General features: G+C 38.3%; 1 protein-coding gene across 1 annotated transcript in view; it reads left to right on the forward strand.

Annotated features, from left to right (window-relative positions):
* Nucleotides 1-17,669, forward strand: part of PCID2 (PCI domain containing 2) — a 40,423-nt gene extending 22,754 nt beyond the window's left edge. The window contains exons 5-14 of the mRNA XM_075563401.1: nt 4,924-4,965; nt 6,463-6,517; nt 7,688-7,791; nt 10,105-10,180; nt 10,977-11,118; nt 11,908-12,008; nt 13,000-13,073; nt 13,237-13,362; nt 14,626-14,749; nt 15,561-17,669. Of these exons, the coding sequence (XP_075419516.1) occupies nt 4,924-4,965; nt 6,463-6,517; nt 7,688-7,791; nt 10,105-10,180; nt 10,977-11,118; nt 11,908-12,008; nt 13,000-13,073; nt 13,237-13,362; nt 14,626-14,749; nt 15,561-15,650 (934 nt within the window). The 3' untranslated portion in view covers nt 15,651-17,669. The remainder of the gene's footprint in view (nt 1-4,923; nt 4,966-6,462; nt 6,518-7,687; nt 7,792-10,104; nt 10,181-10,976; nt 11,119-11,907; nt 12,009-12,999; nt 13,074-13,236; nt 13,363-14,625; nt 14,750-15,560) is intronic.
* The last annotated feature ends 1,691 nt before the right edge of the window (nt 17,670-19,360 follow it).

Raw genomic sequence — 19,360 nt, forward strand, 5'->3', positions numbered from 1 at the left:
GGCGTTTCCAGTTGATATCTGTACCAATGTACATCCTCTGGTCTAGCCAGATTTGTAAGGTAGAATTGGAATCATGATAGTGGGGGGGAGGAAGCACTTTAGAACTAGAGGAAAGTTATGTTTCGTTGTTGCTACCCTGCACCCTGACTGGTTCATCTCCTTCCCACAACCCTTCAGTAAGGGGTGTCCCATTAACTACTAAAGGGCTTTGAGTCTCCACTCTGCACTCACCCACATTTTCAACGATAAGCTTTTTTGTTCCTTGATACTTGATACCTGATCCCTTCAATAGCTCGTGGTCACACAGGCTGGTGTGTTTCTTCCATTTGGGTTTTGTTACTTCTGAACTAGATGGCCACTTGTTTATCTTCTAGCCTTTAAGACCTCAGAGGCTATACCTTTTGCTAGCTGGGCAACATTAGCTTTCTTCACCACATTTGCTTGTGCACACATTTTTCTTCAGCAATCGGGTCAGGAAGGTGTGCCTCCTGGAATGCCAATTTAATAGAACAAAGTGTTCTTGCATTGAGTAAATGCTTGAGTGGAGGCCCAATGTCCATCTACTGCCTTAGTACTAAACCTATAAATATATGCACATAGATCTGTTTCCCCACACTCATAAATATATTTACATATGTACATTCCAGTCTTTAGACATACCCTTTGTCACCTGGTTCTTTCCTCTATTTCCTTTTACTTTCCTCTTGTCCCACTATCATGCTCAGCCTTCATTTGGGTTTCAGTAATTTCTCTCGGTTACCTTGCCCTGCTGAATCCCTACCAGGCCTCTCACACCCTCCTTGTCACTGATTTTGGATCATTTATTGCTCCTCTGTCCCTGGGTTGATCAGCATGACCTCTTTGCCCCCTCCTCCCCCTCTCCCATTCCCTCCCACCGCCAGGACCATTGGTCCCATTGTTTTCTCCAGACTATTCATCCAGTGTATCTTATCTAGATAGATCTGTAGAGATAATAATATGCACCAAAAATCAAGTCATAGCAAGATAGGCAATGAGTGAGAACACAGCTATGACAACAAAAAAGGAAACCAATTACCCATAGAAGAATAATTTTAAAAGTTTTAAAAAGAAAGAAAAACCTGTAAATAGATCAAGGTCTGATTTTATATCTCTAGGTGATGTGACCTTCAATCAGGTCCAATAGGGTACCATGCTTTGGCCCCAGAGTCTGTCCTTTGTACTCCCTCGGGGGCTCCCTGCTCTGCTCCCACGGTTGCTCTGCCACCCACTTTTAGTGGTTCTCCCAGCCTTTTTTTTTTTTGTTCCATCTTCATCCATCCCGCCTTTAATAAGAGCACACATTGTAATTTGTGGTGGGAATTTGACCTTTTTAGGCAAGGTCTTTCTTTTAAAAATAATGACAGGCCATAGCTTAGTTCCATTAGCCAAACATGATAGAATGACTGAAATTGTTGTTTCATTTCCTGTGGTTCTAAGTAAAAAAGCTTTGTTTCCCAAACTTCCCACTGTTCTGTTGCTTGGAAGATCAAAGGTCCTAGATGTTTTATCTGTGTTCCCAATGTCTCCCAGGTAATAGTTGTGGATCCTTTGTTTTATGATGAATGAATGGAATGACATCACTTTTTCTTCAAGGTCTTTTGGCAACTTCTTTGAGATCTTTGTTCTTTGCCGAAAACAGGGCAAACCTATTCATGAAGCCTGTGCTTTTAATTGTCCTCTTTAGCCATTTGAAGGGCATGTAAGCAAATCCCCATGTGTGTTGCAAGTAACCATTTTGACAACATTCCAAAACCCATTTATGCAATCCAGTCTCTAGAGGCCTGTATGAAGTCGTTAAAACACGTTGAGCTTTTTATGCCTTTGCAATCTTTTCCAAGTCAGCTTTCATTTTCCGCCACTCCCTCACTTGTTCTTCATCAACACCAAATTCCCACTTGCAATACTGTTAATGCTTTCTTCTGCTCTTGATACAACCCTAAGTTTGCATTTTTATTTTAGTCCAGGATTAGAAGTATTGGCATCCATTTCTAATAGGATAAAAAAACCAAAAACTTTGAAAAAGAATGCTATACCATAGCGATTGAATTCTCAAAATCTACTGTAAGCCCTACTCCAAAAATAAGCCCTAGTTCTTAAAAGGGGGTCAATTGACAGTAAAAATGGTGGTGTCCAGGCAACTACCAGTATACATATAAAGAAGTAAAACCAATTGACAGAATGCAGCAAGACAGAATTCACCATGGAAAAGATACCCCCCAAAAGAGTCGCACTGAAAAGACCACGAGACCCAAAGCATGCTGGATCACCAAGGGAGCTGACAGTAATTCAGGGTTTGGAGAGTTTGGTGTGATAATATTCCAGAATGTGACGACGACTGTGTTTGCATGGCAGCCTGTGTTAGGGCTCATACTATACATGCTGTGTTACTGCATGCGCTGCATTACTACATACTCTGCCTTAACGCATGTACACAACGCAGCTTGTGTAGTGTGAGGCCTAACGCAGGCTGGTGATATTCCAGAATGGGATGACATGACTTTGCATACAGCAGCCTGTGTGAGGACTCATGGTATGCACGCTGCATTGTGGTGTGAGGACTCATGGTATGCACGCTGCATTGTGTATGCACTGTGTTACTGCATGTGCTGCGTTACTGAATATGCAGTGTTCCTGCATGTGTATGGGAAGTGCTAACGCAACACATGCAGTAACAGTGCGTACACAATACAGCGTGTATATTATGAGCCCTCACACAGACTGCCCTATGCAAGCATAGTCAACACTGGGTCCAGATAGGAGTTAATAAAATAAAAAGCGAAATATAGCGGACTACTGTGAGTAAACTTACTGTATATCCAAAACCAGAGATATACCGGTACTTCTATTCAGCAATGCTTGGGCAGAGCAAGGGGGCGTGACCAAGCTCGCGTAAGACTGTAAAGACTATGTCATTGGTCACAACTCTGGAGAAGAGCGGGAGAAGAGCAGCCGCATCGGCATTCATCTGACAAGGATGCGGTGCGCCCCAGGTGCCGGCACACAGAGCGGGCAGGTTCTTGCCCAGTGTGGCACAGACAACACAGAGGCTGCCGGTGTGCAGGATAGAAGAAGAGCGGTGATATCAGCAGTCATCGGACCACCCACAGGCCGCATGTACCCGCAGATGAGCAGGAGAGACCAGAGAACACCCCCACTGCTCCAGAGAACAGGTAAGGAGGACATTTTCAGCATTAAAAATGTACTGAAAAACTCAGCTTATACACAATTATATACCGTAATTGAAAGATTAAGCAAAGTAATGGTACAAGATCAACATATAAAAAGCACTTGAATTCAATTACATTAACAGAGGACTCTGAAAGTCAAAGTACATAATACAATTTAATATCGAATACATCAAGAGGAAATACTTAGAATAAATCTAACCAGACAAACAAAAGACTTGGACAAAATAAACTTTAAAAAGAAACCAAAGAAACTTCTATAAATTGAAGACTATGTCATGCTCATGCATAACAAAACTTAACATTACCAACATGCCTTTACTACCCAAAATCAGTAGTAGGTAATTCTGTTCCACAGGATCTCTTAAGCATGTTGAAAAGCAAGCATGTTACTGTGAAGACTAAGGTGCACTTGACTCAAGCAATGGTATTTTCAGTTGCTTTATGTGCATGTGAAAGGACATTGAATAAAGAAGACCAAAGAAGCTTCGAACCTTTGAATCGTGATGCTGGAGAAGAATCTTGAAAATACCATGTACTAAAAAGACAAAATAAAAAAACTATGGACTGCTAACAGACAAGGTAATCTGTCTTGGAAGAAGTATGACCAGAGTGCTCCTTTAGACGTAAGGATGGCGAGACTTCAGCTTACACACTTTGGACATGTCAGGAGAGACGAGTCTCTGGAGAAGGGAAATATGGTGGCTGCTACAAGTGGCTCAAGCACAGGAGCAATTGTGAGGCTCGTTCAGACTGAGCAGTAGTTTGTGTTGTGCATAAGGTTGCTGTGGGTTGGAATTGATTTTGTGGCAACTGACAGCAACACCCAAAATGATCTATGTATGTAATGTAATTGTAATCCAGGATCCAGTATCATTCTTTCAGGAGATGACTCATCAACTTTCTGTGGAAAGGGGAGAGACTGAATAAACAAAGCACTGCTAAAGAAGAACAAAAAAGCAGAAGGCCTCTCACTTCCAGATCTGATTTTTTTTACAAAGGGTCAAAGCACATTAAATGAGGAAAAGATAACCGTTTAAAGTGGTTTTGGCAAAACTAGACATCCTTTTAGTAGAGCAAAGACAGAAATTTAAACCAAGCACTATAAAGATGGTCAGTGAAGAAATAAGGACATAGTTAAGTGGGTTAGGAGAGAAGGAATCGAGGCAGGAAACGCCAGGAAGAAGCGACAGAAGCGCTCGCACCTGGAGGGGATTGCAATGGATGACTTGAATCAGAATGTGTGTGAATTGTTGAATGTAAAGCTAAGTATTCTAATTATACATCTCTGGACTTTGGTTGTTTCCTTTGTCACACTGATGTTTAATATACTTGAAATTGAATGGCCTCCTAGAGATAGCGCTCTCCATTGAATTCAAGAATTTCATAATTGAAATAAACTGTATTTTGGACTTTTAAGGCATTTATGTTACATATGTAATTATATAGACTCAGAGAAACCAAATTAAAGTTTTTAAAATAGTTAATTTTTGAAAACCTAATCACAATATATTTTTTTAATAGGGGGAAAGCATGTAGTTACATTTAGACTGAATGATAATTGTAATATCTCAAAATTTGTGTTTTTCAAGAAAGTAATATTTTGAATATAATGTGAAGGTTGATCTATATCCTTTAAAATTTTAAATCCTTATTTTTAATTTTAATGTCATGTAGAGTATTGAATTTTGATATTATACCTTCTTTAACATAGTACATCATTCCTGCGAGCATTTCAGGCCCACAAAGAAGAAAACTGGTGAGTCTGAACAGAAATGTCTATCACCCCTGATAAAATGATTAAAAAAAACAAGAAAGAAATGGCTATTAATTGACAAAGGGAATTTTTATTTGTAATTAAGCAGAAGCTTTTTAAAGATTTGGTTTAAAAATATATTTTATGTGGATTTTAATTTGTTGATATATGATGATGTCAGCATGAGTACAGTTTTAGTCAATGTAGATTAGTGAGATTTTTGTAGCATTTTAAAAAATGAGTTACCATTTTTATCTTGGAATTTCCATTTCCCTAAATGTTTATTAAGTACTATTTTCCTGTCAATTTTGAACTTACATTGGGTAAAAGAGGTAAATTCTTTTTTTTTTTTTTTAACAATGAGGTAAATTCTTTTGCTGTGACATAATATGAGGAATCTTGAAAAAGTTTGTGGATAAAGGACTTAAAAGATAACAGAAATTTCGATAAACTTTTTGAAGTCCCCTGTGTACATAATGATTGGGTTGTTTTATTCTATTCATAACGTTGTGAATTATAATTTATTAATAAAGTATTTATGAGTCTAATCCAACTCATAGCAACACTGTAGGACAGGGTAGATTGCCTCTGGGTTTCCTAGACTAATTCTTTACTGGAATAGAAAGCCTCATCTTCCTCCTTGGAGTAACTGGTGGTTTCGAACTGACTTTTCCATTAGCAGACTAATGTATAACCCACTAATGTCACCAGCGTCGCTGATAAAATATATAAAAACTGTTGTTGGGTTTTTTTTGTAGGAAGGTCAAAGAAAGCTTACAATAAATACTTTTAATAAAATAATGCCTTTATTGTTTTAAAGTCAGGACTTACACATGAAAGAAAGATCAATATTGCCACCTGCATTTTAAATATTGCCTTATGATATTTTGTGTATTATGTACTGTATTGACTGTCAGGAAGTCTTATTAAACCAAGTCTTCGTTTGATTGGCAGTGTATGTAGTGAGGAGTGACAGGGAAGGAAATGTCCTCAGAACAACATGAAGCAATGCTCTCTAGGTCAGGACTCGTCAGTGAACCAGGGGCAGACCTCTGAAGAGCTGCAGGGATCTGCTAGGAAGGCCAGTTGGTGAGCAGGAGTTGAGCATTTTGTTATTTCCCTTCGGTGTTAGGAAGGAGCCCTGGTAGCACTGTCCGGTAAGCATCGGCCTGCTAACCCAAGGTTTGTGCTTCAAACCCACTGTCTTTTCCATGGAAGAAAAATGAGTCTTTCTGTTCCTGTAAAGATTTGCAAAGCCTTGAAAACACTCGATATAGTGAGTCAGAATCGACAACAGTGGCTTTTTGGTTGAGCAATAAGCCCAGGACAGTTAGCCTGCCTTCAATGGAAGGTAAGGAAAGAAACAGTAACTCACATTTTGGGACGAGGGAGGGAACTTCCCCATTCTGCAGTTACTTCTGTGCCTTATGATTTTAACCTCTGGTGATGGCGTCTCTGGTTCATAACCTTTTCAGATAGATTTGCTTTTTCACCCCCTAGGGCTTTGCCTATCATGTATGCAGTTGCACTTGATCTTCGAATATTCGCCAATAATGTAAGTTTAATTTCCGATATCATTTAAAAACAAAACTTTGACTAACTTTTGTTTGATTTCATTATATTGTTCTTTTCAAAACTTTAGAAGAACAAGTCTAGGGTGTCATGTAGTAAAGACAACAAAAATGAAAAAATATGAATGTGTCAGATTGAATCATGTCTTCTAAAATATGCATAGAATTGATTAGGCCTTGCTTCTTAATGGTTTGGCAGCTGTGTAATACTGTAATTTGGCAGTTTTATAATAGGAGTATCTTCTGTGATATGCTCTAATAGAATTAGCCTCCATTTGTGGTATGGCATAAATCCTGACCTCTGTATTCATAAATAGGATTAGGCTATATTAATGAGGATTAGGTTGTGCTTATGTATTATATGATTTGCTAGCCACACTGATTTTCCTTTTAATTAAGGAATCTAGAAGAAATTAAAAAATAATGGGAAGCTGCCTATTCAAGGTGGTCAGTATGTTTCCCACATTCTAATTTTTGCTGGAAAACTTGAGTGTTACCATTGACAACAAATACTGCCAGTTGTTTGTCTAAAAGTACCAGTCTTGTTTATGTGTTTTGAAGAAAATGGTCTGACATCATCCCAGCCTAAACAACCAACCATGTTTATCCTTCGGTTGTTTCTTCCATGAGAAAAGTTGCTACCTCACCCTGTAACTCCATCAGTTACTCTAGTACTTCTCTTTGAGACAGCTCTTCATGTGTCATACTTTGAGAAGCCCTGGGAGGGAGAAAACAGAGGGTCTTTCTTCCTTAAGACTGCCCTAAAAAGAAAGAGTAGCCAAACCTAGTGTTGAATTTAAAATAGAGTAAGCATTTTTGTTTCAAGGATTATTGATTAATAAATGTTAAGTTAGTAACGTAGTTAAGTTCAAGTTTGTTAGTAATGTAATGTCATATTTAATGGAGGTTAAAAATTGGTGAGTAAATTTACTAGCTGGAATTGATTAAAGAGAGATTTGATTTGTAGAAGAGTTATAATAATATGGATATTTTGATTTTTTAAAAATACTGTTTTATAGGCTAGATGATTTCTCCAGAACTTTGCTAGCTGTTCTGTTCATTGTAGCCATGTTTGCTGCTGGCCGCACCGTGATGTGCTTTTTAATTAAGGAATCTAGAGCAAATTAAAAACTTAAGTTTTTATATTCTAATAGGCAGATCAACAGTTGGTGAAGAAAGGAAAAAGCAAAATTGGGGACATGTTGGAAAAAGCAGCTGAATTATTAATGAGTTGTTTTCGTGTCTGTGCCAGTGACACGTAAGTAAGGATTTTGAAAGCTAAGCTATTTTCAATATTGTATTGTGTTGCCAAAAGCATTTGCCCTTTCATGTCTTTTGTCTAAGGCACCCTGGTGGTACAGTGGGTTAAGCATCAGCTGCTGACCGCCAAGCCGGTCGTTCAGCTTGTGGCCAGCTTGAGGGAGAGAGACGAGGCCTCTGCCCCGTGAAGATTTAGTCTTCGAACACCCCGGGATGGTCACGGAGTCAAGTTGACTCAGTGGCAGTCGGTTTGGTTTTACTTCTACATATGTTATAAACCCATAATCGTTATTTTTGTTTTAAATAGTTTATTGTGTAGTAAGTAATCTTTCCATTTACCCACGTATTCATTTTCCAGAGCTCTTCCTTCGAAGAGGAGCCTTGGAGCTTAGTGGGGTAATACCTTGGACTGTTAGCTACAAGGGCAGCAATTTGAATTCACCAGCTGGTCCTTGGGAAAAAAGATGGGGCTTTCTGCTCCCATAAACATTTACAGTCTCAGAATTGGTTCCTAAGATTTGTTCAATTGGTGTTTCTTCTTAGAGTAGTGGGCTCATATAATACTTGTCTTTTTGTAATTGACTTCTAGATCAGGGATCAACAGACTCTATAAAATGCCAGGTATTTTAGTCTTTGTGGGCCATAATCAACTTTGGTATTATAGTATGAAAGGAGGTATAGATTAAAAAATGAATGTGACGAGCCCCCAATAAAATGATTTTTTTTTAAAAAAGAATGTGTTTGTGTTTTTAAAAGCAAACTAAAAAAAAACAAAAAATTGTGATCAAAGTTTTTTAAATTCATGTAATTTTCATTTTTAATGAAATATTATTCTTACGTTGATGTTTTTTAATCCATTAGAAAAACCCACTAGTTTAGTAGTTGTCCAAATATAGGCAGTATGCTAGATTTGGCTCATGGGCTGCAGTATGCCAACCTTCAACCTAAGTCATTTTTCATTTAATTTAAGAACCAATAATAGTCTTAGACCTGGAGAGCTTGTTAAACCAATCCCAAACATTTCGGCTCTCTCCTGTTTGGAGCATAGCTAGTATGTTCGCTGCTGCTGCTGCTGCTGCTGCTTAGGCACCACAATCTAAGAACCACTGCTGTTCCAGAGCTGATGGTCGCACTCCGAGTCGTTGGGGAGAGATGGCAGAGGGTAAACCTGCCCCACAGTTTTATGTCATCAGACTGTCTTGCACCAAAGGGAAAGACTGGCTATTGAGTTAGTTGTGAGCCCGTGATGGAATCCGAGCTTTGTGCTAGAAGGGCATGGACTGTTTCTGTGATTGTGGTGGCATGCATGTTCAAAGCCCTTGGCTGACGCAGATGGTCCCTACCCTCGGTGCGAGCTGAAAGGTTACACTCAGAAGCATCTACCATGGGAGAAAGGCTTGCGAGTCTGCTGGGAACTCCCTGTCACTGAAAATCCTGTAGCACACGTCACCTTGGGCTTGTGTCAGTCAAAATAACTCAGGGGCAGCTAGCAAGTAAGCAATATGTCAAAAACGCCTAAGTAAAGGCTTTAAACAATGGTTTTTCACACATTATTTGCTTTTCATTAGTTCAAATATGCTTACCTTAGTGAAATTGCATTGTTTCGGGCCAGTGTTGCTTAAGAATAATGATCAAAATCCTTTAATCTTATTTAGTCCTACGTGAAGGGATACTATTAAATGACCATTGCAGAGGCCATTAAAGCTGGGGGACGTGTTGGCTGCTAGCGTCTATTTCAGAAGTTTGAAATCACAAGCTGCTCCTTGGGAGAAAGATGAGACTGCAATTCCCGTAAAGATTTGCTCTCGGAAAACCCACCAGGGTAGTTTCAGCCTAGCTGGAGGGTCACTCTAGGGCAGCCACTGTTCTGGAGTTTTCCCTACTAGATTTGTTTTGCCTGTTCTGGAACTTTGTATGTCTTTTGTTTTGTTTTGTGATTTACCCTGAATGTTGTGTATTCCAGAAATTCATTTTGTGTATAATGGTAAGAGTAAAGACATTGTTATACATGTTTTAAAAGGATGTGTATAACAATTAGCTTTTGCATCATAGTTCTGCAAACTAGGCTGATCTCAGCTGAGCAGGAAACTGGTCCAGCAGGAGAAATCTGTTACCTACTTTTTTCCTGGGGATTAGGGTTTCTGCTTGGCTCTTGTTTTAATTTTACCTGTTAGGTAAGACATTCCCTTTTGTCATTCTGTCTTATTTGACTTGAGCGGTGGGACTTTTATATCAACTTGTTCTGCAAGTTTGTGATTTATAAAGAAAAATGTGATTTCCTGTGTAACTTCTAAAAGTTGTTTTTCCCTAGTCGTGCTGGAATAGAGGATTCTAAGAAGTGGGGGATGCTGTTTCTGGTGAATCAGTTATTTAAAATTTACTTTAAGGTATGCTTCTTTATAATGTGTGATCCTTTATAAGCTTTATACTTTGAATTTTCCTTCTCCCTATTTCCCTAGCTACCATATTCTTTCCATTTTTAGCTAGCCTCCCTGCCAGTGCTTGTGAATGAGACTCATAATTCTAACAGTTAACACTGTTGACTGCCTACTGAGCGCAAGACACTATTCTCAATGCTTTCATGAATCGTTGTGTTTAAATGTCAGTCCGCCGAGGTCAGTGTCAGCTCTGAGGGAAGCTCAGGTTCCAGTCTGTTAAGTTACTGGCCCAACATGGGGTAACTGGATTTTAAATGCAAGCCGTTTCTTTCCAGATACTTCCACCCTTTGTTGTAATTATCAGCTGTTTAAAAGTGATGGGTGGATAGACGTATAAATGCATCATTCTTTGCTATATAAAGTTGACTAGATCAGAGAAGCTCCATCACAAATGAGCAGCTGGAATTTGGATAATCTGTTTTGGGAGTTTTAAATTCAAGTCACATACTTGATGTGCTTTCCTGTCTGAGTTGCTTTAATTCATCTGGTGGCGGGTTTGCAGACAGTCCCACCAGCTCATCACTGAACATCATTGAATGGTTTCCGTTTTCCGGGGGGGGGGGGGGTGTGAATCTCATAGGCTTCGAATGTGACAATACACCATGCCATTTTTTGTTTTAGATTTTATTATTAAATAACGAACTTTGGTGTATGAAATAGGTTATATAATTCCCATTATGAGGCATATGCTTGGTGAGATTTATATTTTTTGTATTTGTTTTAAATGACTTGTTACTCATTACAGATCAACAAACTCCATTTGTGCAAACCTCTCATTCGAGCAATTGACAGCTCAAATCTCAAAGAAGATTATAGCATTGCGCAGAGAGTGACATACAGATACTATGTTGGACGCAAGGCTATGTTTGACAGTGACTTTAAACAAGGTATGTTACTTAGCTTTTTTCTAGTATTTTAAATAAGACATGACATTTTGTTCAACTTAAGTGATAGAGTCTTAGAGAACATAATTACTGTATTTTATGATTACTGACGAGAACATATGTTCCAAGCTATGTTATTATGTTGTCTTATTTTGGACACTATAATTGATTAAATAAATAAAAATTACCTTTGATGATTTTTTAAGCCATACTGGGTTTCTAGAATATATGTCAGGGCATCATAGTCTATCATGAAAGTCCTTGTATTTGGGGGTTTTTTTTGGTGTGTGTAAGAAAGAATTAAGTGTATGGTTGATCTTTGAATTGAATGCACGAAATGGTTTTCTTTCTCTCCTTTAACCTCCGTACTGTGATGTTTATGAGTACATGTGTATTAAAATTTACAAATGCTAATAACAGTAGCTTACTAGATGCCAATGTAACTTCAATGGCAACTGTCAGCAACAGATGCCCTTCGGCAAATCCCAATCGCAGTGAAAGTGAATTTTTTCAGCATTTCCCCCTTTGTTAAATAGAACTTTCCTGCCAGTTGTCTTTTCACTTTGTGCTATAGATTTTACTTAAGGAAAAATACTAACCACTGAAATGAAACTGGGCTGGTATTTTTTGTGATGATAAAAGAAGCAACCTTTTCCTTTTATATAAAGATGAAATGTGAGAGTCAGGAGCAGGAGGGAAAATGTGATCATTTACTGTCACAGAGAATACTGAAGAAAATGTAGGCGGCTTTTCTATCGCTTTCGACTGAAACACTGTGTTATGTTTCTTTAGCTGAGGAGTATCTGTCATTTGCATTTGAGCGTTGTCACCGCTCAAGTCAGAAGAACAAGAGAATGATTCTGATATATTTGCTTCCAGTGAAAATGCTATTGGTACGTGATTGTCACTCAGCGTTTACAGATCATCTTGCTTTACAGAAGTTAATAAACTTTCAAAAGTGTAGTCGATGATACATTCACCATCTGAACTCTATGTGAACACTTGCCCGAAATAGAGACCGAGTAAGCATTGGTATGTGACCTGCCCTAGATCCTTCCATGACTCGTATTTACAGTTCTTTTTAGAAAGTCTTTGCTGGTTTTATTTCCCCTAAAAGTACCCATTCAAAAGCACACAATATAAATGCAATGTTATTTTCACATCTTCCTGAACATCCAAAATGACTAACACTAATAGAAACAGATTACAAAAAAAAAAGAAGAAGCAGATTACCCAGGAAAGGAAAATGTTCTTGCCTGTCTGTAGATATCTTAGTCACCAGAATTATTTTTTATATTTAAAAAGAAATGCCAAGTAACTGATGAGTTAGTTGGGGGGAAAAATTCTCAAAGTAAGCGCTTTCTTCCCATTAATTTTTTTAATTATCAAAGCAATAAATAGCAATAGATAAATTTGGTGAAAACATTATTCAGAAGAGCTTCATAATCGAAAAGCAACCACCTTGTTTCTATCCTTCCCCACTTCCCATCCTACTTCCTAGAGAACGCGTTTTAAATGTTCTGCTGATTCCTCTCTAAAATTTTTCCTTATTTCTAAATCTATGTCATCCTACTCTTTCTTCAGTAACCACTGCCCTCCCTATTATATAAATGATGAGAGATGAGGCCCAGAGCAAATAAGGTCCAAGTCATATGTCTTGGACAAAATTGGACATGAACAGGTTTTCTGATTTCTGACCAGGGTGTTTTTGTTGTTTTGTTTTTGACAGTGTATGATGTTTTAATTACTGTTCAGTTACTTAAGACAAATTTCTAGAAAACACAAGTTGTGTTTTACCTTATACTTAATACTTCAGTATGTATTTTAAAAAGCTGTTTAAAAATGAAAGCATTTTTATTTTGGAAAATTAACTCTTTGTCTTAGGGTCATATGCCAACTATTGAACTTTTGAAAAAGTATCATCTTATGCAGTTTGCTGAAGTGACCAAAGCTGTAAGGTAGAGTACTGTAATTTGATCATTTGGGATTTTTTAAATATGTGAAATTTAATGAAACGGTCACATCTTCTGGAAGAAATCATTGTGTTCTGCCATTCTTTCTTGCTGGAGTTGTTATGTTTTATAATTATTCTTGCGCCTCCTTTCCCTCTCCCAACCTCAGTGAAGGCAATCTCTTACTACTGAATGAAGCCCTGGCAAAGCATGAAACCTTTTTTATTCGCTGTGGTATTTTCCTTATTCTTGAAAAACTGAAGATCATCACCTACAGGAATCTTTTTAAGAAAGTGTAAGCAAACTGTTGTCTTTTTTTTTACTAATTAACTAATGCTACATTCTTAGTATAAGTAATGGAAAACATCACAGTGGGAGGCGGGGGGGCGATCTTCTGAGATGAGGATCATGATCTATTTGAATTTGGGTCTCATCATCTTCCCTTTCTTTTTCTTAAAAAAATTGTAACTCTTTTTTTTCCTTTTAATCATTTTATTGGAGGCTCGTACAACTCTTAAATCACAATCAATACATCCATCCATTGTACCATTGTACATTTGTTGCCATCATCATTTTCAAAACATTTTTTCCCTTCTCACCCCACTCTCCCTGCCTCATGGACCCTTGATAGTTTATTATTATGTTTTCATGTCTTACACTGACCAATGTCTCCCTTTATCCACTTTTCTATTGTCCATCTCCCTGCCAGGGGGTTATAGGTGTAGATCATTGTGGTAGGTTCTCCCTCTCTCGCCACACCTTCCCCTTCCCTTCCTGGTATGATCTTCCCTTTCTTTCAATTGTGTGAAATACAGTGAAATCTTCAGACCTAACTAGCCATTGCCTCCTTACTTACCTTGTTGTTGTTATCGATGACAACACTGTCCCCACTTTGGGGAGAAGCAGTGCATTTTATCGACACAACACTAGATTGTATGTGACAAGAGACTATTGCAGCCAGTATTTTTAAAGTGGGCCCTCAGATTCAAATACTTCCTGCGTTATCCGAATGTGTAAGACAGATTGCTCAATTCCTCTCTTGATGACCAAGTAAAGCTCCCCCGTCACTCATTTGTCAGCAAGTTAAGTCTTAATATATAATTGTTTCTTTTCTTACATGTAATACTGGAGGCTGACTATCTTCTGTAAGATCTGATCCCAACAGGCTTTGCGTTAAATTTCAAAAATCAGACTTTTTGCAATGTATAATATATCAAAAATAGGAATAACAATAGTTTATTGACTCTAAGATACCATCTATTATTAAATGTATCCTGATTTCAGAGATATAAAAATGTGAAGAAAGATGCATCTTAGAGTTAATAAAATAAACTCAGTAATTTTTAAATAAATGTTGTGCTTTCTTTAAATTGAAAAGTTAAAATTGTTTAATAGCTTTTCTTTTTAGAGTGTATTTTAATGGGTGAGAAAAAACTTTTCATTCCTTTATTAAAAGGGGGAGGGGAGTGATCCTTGTGGTTTAATAGAGTCACCATTTCTTGACCTTTGAAGTACTTTTTACTAATTAGTAAAATAGAATTCTATTTTCTTCTCTCAGGTATTTGTTACTCAAAACACATCAGTTGTCTCTGGATGCTTTTCTGGTTGCCTTGAAATTTATGCAAGTAGAAGATGTAGATATTGATGAAGTTCAGTGTATTTTGGCTAATCTCATATACATGGTATGTGATCTCCCTGCATTAATTTGAACAACTATTCACAGTAGAATTTTAGGTAGAATTTGAATCTTCGTTATAATAGGATTATTACTAGGTCTTTGGATATTTTCTAATAGAATTAATTTTACTCCAGGAAATAACCACAACAAAGGGTTTTATAGAGGGTGGGTGAGTGGATATAATATATAAGGGAACTCCAAAAAGTTTCCAAAAATTCTGTTATCTTTTCATTCCATTATTCTATGAACATTTTGAAACTCCCTCATGCATTTCCATGTTTTTCTTGCATATGTTTATATTATTGTCTTTGTTGATTTAAATTGCACTGGGTTGCTTAACTGAAAGGTCAGCAGTTCAAAGGCCCTAGCTGCTCTGCAGAAAAAGATGAGGCTTTCTGTACCCATAATGATGTGCAGCCTCAGAAACCCACAAGGGCAGTTGTACCATGTTCTGTTGGGTAACTGTGAGCATTGACCGGTACACGCATTGACTCAAGGGCAGTGAGTGTTTCTGGGAAATCCCCCTGAGCCATGCAACTAGTGAAGTGCCTGGCTGCTAACTGAAAGTTTCAAAGTGGGAGTCCACTCAGGCACCTCAGGAAAAACCCTGACAATCTGCTCCTGAGAAAATCGGCCCCAGCAAGCCCGATGGAGCACGCTTCTACTCTGACACACGTGGGGGCAGCAGGCATTGAGTCCGTTTGGGAGCGACTGTTTTTGTTTGTTTGTTGTTTTGAATCATTGAAGAAGAAATGCTTATCGTGTACTTCAAATCTAGAAGTATAAGGTCATTTCTACGTTTTTTTCTCCTGCAGGGTCACATTAAAGGGTATATATCACATCAGCATCAGAAGCTAGTCGTGAGCAAGCAAAACCCATTCCCTCCACTATCAACAGTGTGTTGAGTATGTAACATGACAATGGAAGAGCAATTTGTTGCCTTTGTTTTCAATTGCGTTGAAGTCAGTACTAATAAAGTCATGTTGAGAAACTCTTGAAGACCCCCCTTTCAGGAATGGTGAGACTGAGTTTTCCAGTGGACATGCATGGATGACTGGACATGCTCTTTTATCACTCGTGGCTGGTGTTCGCCTCACAGAGTCAGCATTCCTTTTTCAGACCAGGAAAACCCCTCGGGGGAGCTCGGCAGTATTCTCGGGACCCTGCAAAAGAGGCTTTGTCTTGAAGGCAGCTACCCAGTTTACTTTTTTATAAATATTGTTCATAAAAGTTTTCTTTGTAATTTTTTGTAATTTTCTATTAAAAAAGACATTCTGAATTTATACAAATACCATATTTTTTTTAATTGTCTCTTGCAGGATACATCTATTTTTAAGTATTAAAATGGCTTCTCTTTTAAAGTTGAATTCAATTGTATTTAAAATTTCCAGATTTCATAGCCTGTCCTTTTCATCTTTATGTCTTCTGTTTATGAAAAAGTTAGGAAAGAAGAAAACTTCATAATAAAACATTTAAGCTAATCTCTGCCGAGTTAACTTATTTGAAAGCTGTTCACCTGCTTTGTGCAGAGGAACCAGTCTAGAAGTGTGAATTCTCTTTTATTCGATAGTCACCATGTCTGGAAATATTCATTTATGTATGTGGCCCCTCTATCAGCTGTCTTAAGAAACCGCTACCAGACTTAGTGGTGTAAAATAGTCCATTATTTTACTGATGTCACATGAAGCAGACAAATTGTCCTAAGCCCTGAAGACTGTGCTGAGGGCGAGATGCTCCATCAGTAACATTGTGTAGGGTCTGCCTTATGTTCAGGCTGAGAGAACACAGAGGTCATCCCTAAACCTTCAATCTATGAGGGGGTACCCCCAAAATCAGAATACAGCTCCGCTGGGCCAAGGTTTTGTTGGACACGTTTTTCCTGCTAGATGAGCATCGAGCAGCTCACTGAGTCAGTGCACCCAGTGGGGTTGCCTTGGAAAGTGCTCTCTGGTCAGTGAGTTTTTTCATGAAAGCAGTTTTTCTCAAACTTCATTTTTTGTGATGGCCAATTTAAGAGAACAGCGTGCGGCTGTGAACATTTGTTTCCTGCTTGGGAAAAATGCCGCAGAAACTGTTGCAATGTTAAACACAGCTTCCAAGGACCACACTATGAGAAAAACTCAAGTGAACAAGTGGTTTTCTCATTCCAAAAAAAGGTGAAATGTCGATTGATGACAAACCTCATTCTGGATGTCCATAAACTTTCTGAATGGACAAAAATGCATTTGGAGTTTGTTCCACCAGATCAGACTGTTAAGCTTTCTGTGTAGATTTAAAAGAATTGCATAACAGTGTGGGATAAAAAAACAGTGTGGGTTTGTAGCAGATGGACTGGTTTTGCCACCATGACAACGCACCTGCTCATGCAGCCCTCTCAGTGCGCCAATTTTGGGCAAAAAAAAGTATGCCTCTCTTGCCCCATGTACATTACTCACCTGACCTCTCCATGTGACTTCTTTTTGTTTCCTCAAATGAAGAGGGCCATGAAAGGATAGCAATTTGATGATGTAGAAGAGGTAAAGTAAAAAAATGAAGATGCTGTCATCCATATAAACAGACGAGTTTGAAAATGTTGCCAAGAATGAAATCACAAATCCAGGGCGGCGGATACCTTCAGGACCAGGGGTGTGAGTGACGATACTGGGAGGGTAGAGGGAGAGTGGGTTGGAAAGAGGGAACTGATTACAGGGATCTGCATGTGACCTCCCTGGGGGACGGGCAACAGAAAAGGGGGTGAAGGGAGACGGCAGACAGGGCAGGATGTGACAAAATAATTATAAATTGTCAAGGGCTCATGAGGAAGGAGGGAGGGGCAAAAAAAGAGGACCTGATGCCAAGGGTTTAAGTGGAGAACAAATGCTTTGAAAATGATGGCAATGAATGTACAAGGCTGCTTTACACATTGATGTATGTATGGATTGTGATGAGTTGTATGAGCCCCTAATAAAACATTTTTAAAAAAAGAATGGAATCACAAATTTGACAAATGTATTAAGTGTAATGGAGAGTACTTTGAAGTGATAGGTTGCTTTGTAAAAAAAATACATAGCTTTGAAAACCAACTTTTTAAAAATTTGGGGGTGGGTATCCCTTTGTAGAATGGCATTAATGCACATAGATTTCATGCCAGTGCACTTTCATTAACCTCAAAAGCTGCTGCTTTCCCCAGTTACCCTGAGCACCGATTTCTAGAAACTGAGACTAGCCACTAAGACAGTGACAGATGACTTCATGTTGCCAAGAATGGAGGTGTACTGTACTGCAGTGTGCTTTCTATGTACACTAGCTTTATCTCCCCTGGACCACTGTTCTCTTAGAGCTTTACATTTCTCTACGACTCCGCAGAATGTCATCAACATCCAGTTAAAGTTTGCTTTTCATAACAACTTGGGCATTTGTATTTCTATAAGCATACCTGAATTTAATACATTTGGGTTTAAAGCTGTAGAAAGCAGAGGTCTGTCAATGTTTTCAGGCAAACTATTGAATAGTAAGTATAGACACAGATAATCAAAGATTGATAGCTTAAGGTCATACATGACTACATGTAGGAACATGTGCTCTTCTGTGTATACACTGAAGGCCCAAGCACAGAGTAGCCTAGTTCAAGTGCAGGAACATACACAAAGGCATTTATCATTGGGTTTTTCATGGACATCAAATGATCAATTAATCTCTGCCTATAGAATAAAATATTTTAACCCCTTTAAACTGTCACCAAAGCCAAGCTATTTACCTTATCTAGATTTCTCTGATTTCAAATGGTTTCTAGCCATTTTATTAAACTACATCTGTCAATAGAATGATTCTGTTTTAAATGTCTCAGCTGGCATTTCAGCCCTCAGTCTGCCCTGTAATGGCCCTTGTCTCACAGAGCCCGTTACTGCAATGAACTTCTTCATTTGCTTTTATGTAAGTAGTTTCAAATAGGGTGTCTACTCTGGGTTAGCAAGTTCAGATTTGACATGCAAATAAATACCATAAGCCAGATTGCTGATATTTCTGCAGCATTGCTTACATAAATATTAAAATATTTTAAAGATATCGTTAGCATCCAGGTGAGCATATTCCTTGGGTGGTACAAGTAGTTAACATGCTTGGCTGCTAACAGAGGGTGGAGATTTGGGTCTACCTTGAGACACCCCAGAAGAAAAGCATAAGATGCTTCCAAGCCATTAAAAACAAAAAACCCTCACTGCCATTGAGTTGTTACCAACACAGTGGCTCTATAGTACAGAGTAGAACTTCCTCTGTGAATTCCTAAGACTAACTCTTTATAGGGGTAGAAAGCCTAGTCTTTCTCCCCAGGAGCAACTAACCAGGTTTCAAACTGCTGACCTTCAAGTTGACAGACCAAGGTGTAACAGTTCAGACTGAGAAATACACATGGGCAGCTCTACACTGTCCTATAGGGTTGAATTGACTCGGTAACAGTGAGTTTGGTTTTTGACTGTTTAAAAATAATATAAATTTCAAGATTTAAAAATTCACCATAACAACCTACGGTTAACTAGGTGCATAGTGTGAAGTGCTGGGCTGCCAGCCAAAAAATCAGAGGTTTGAATTGTCAGCCCCTCCGCAGGAGAAGGATGAAGCAATATGCTTCTGTAGAGAT

Source organism: Tenrec ecaudatus, chromosome 11 (assembly GCF_050624435.1).
Source record: "Tenrec ecaudatus isolate mTenEca1 chromosome 11, mTenEca1.hap1, whole genome shotgun sequence".
Lineage (NCBI taxonomy): Eukaryota > Metazoa > Chordata > Mammalia > Afrosoricida > Tenrecidae > Tenrec > Tenrec ecaudatus.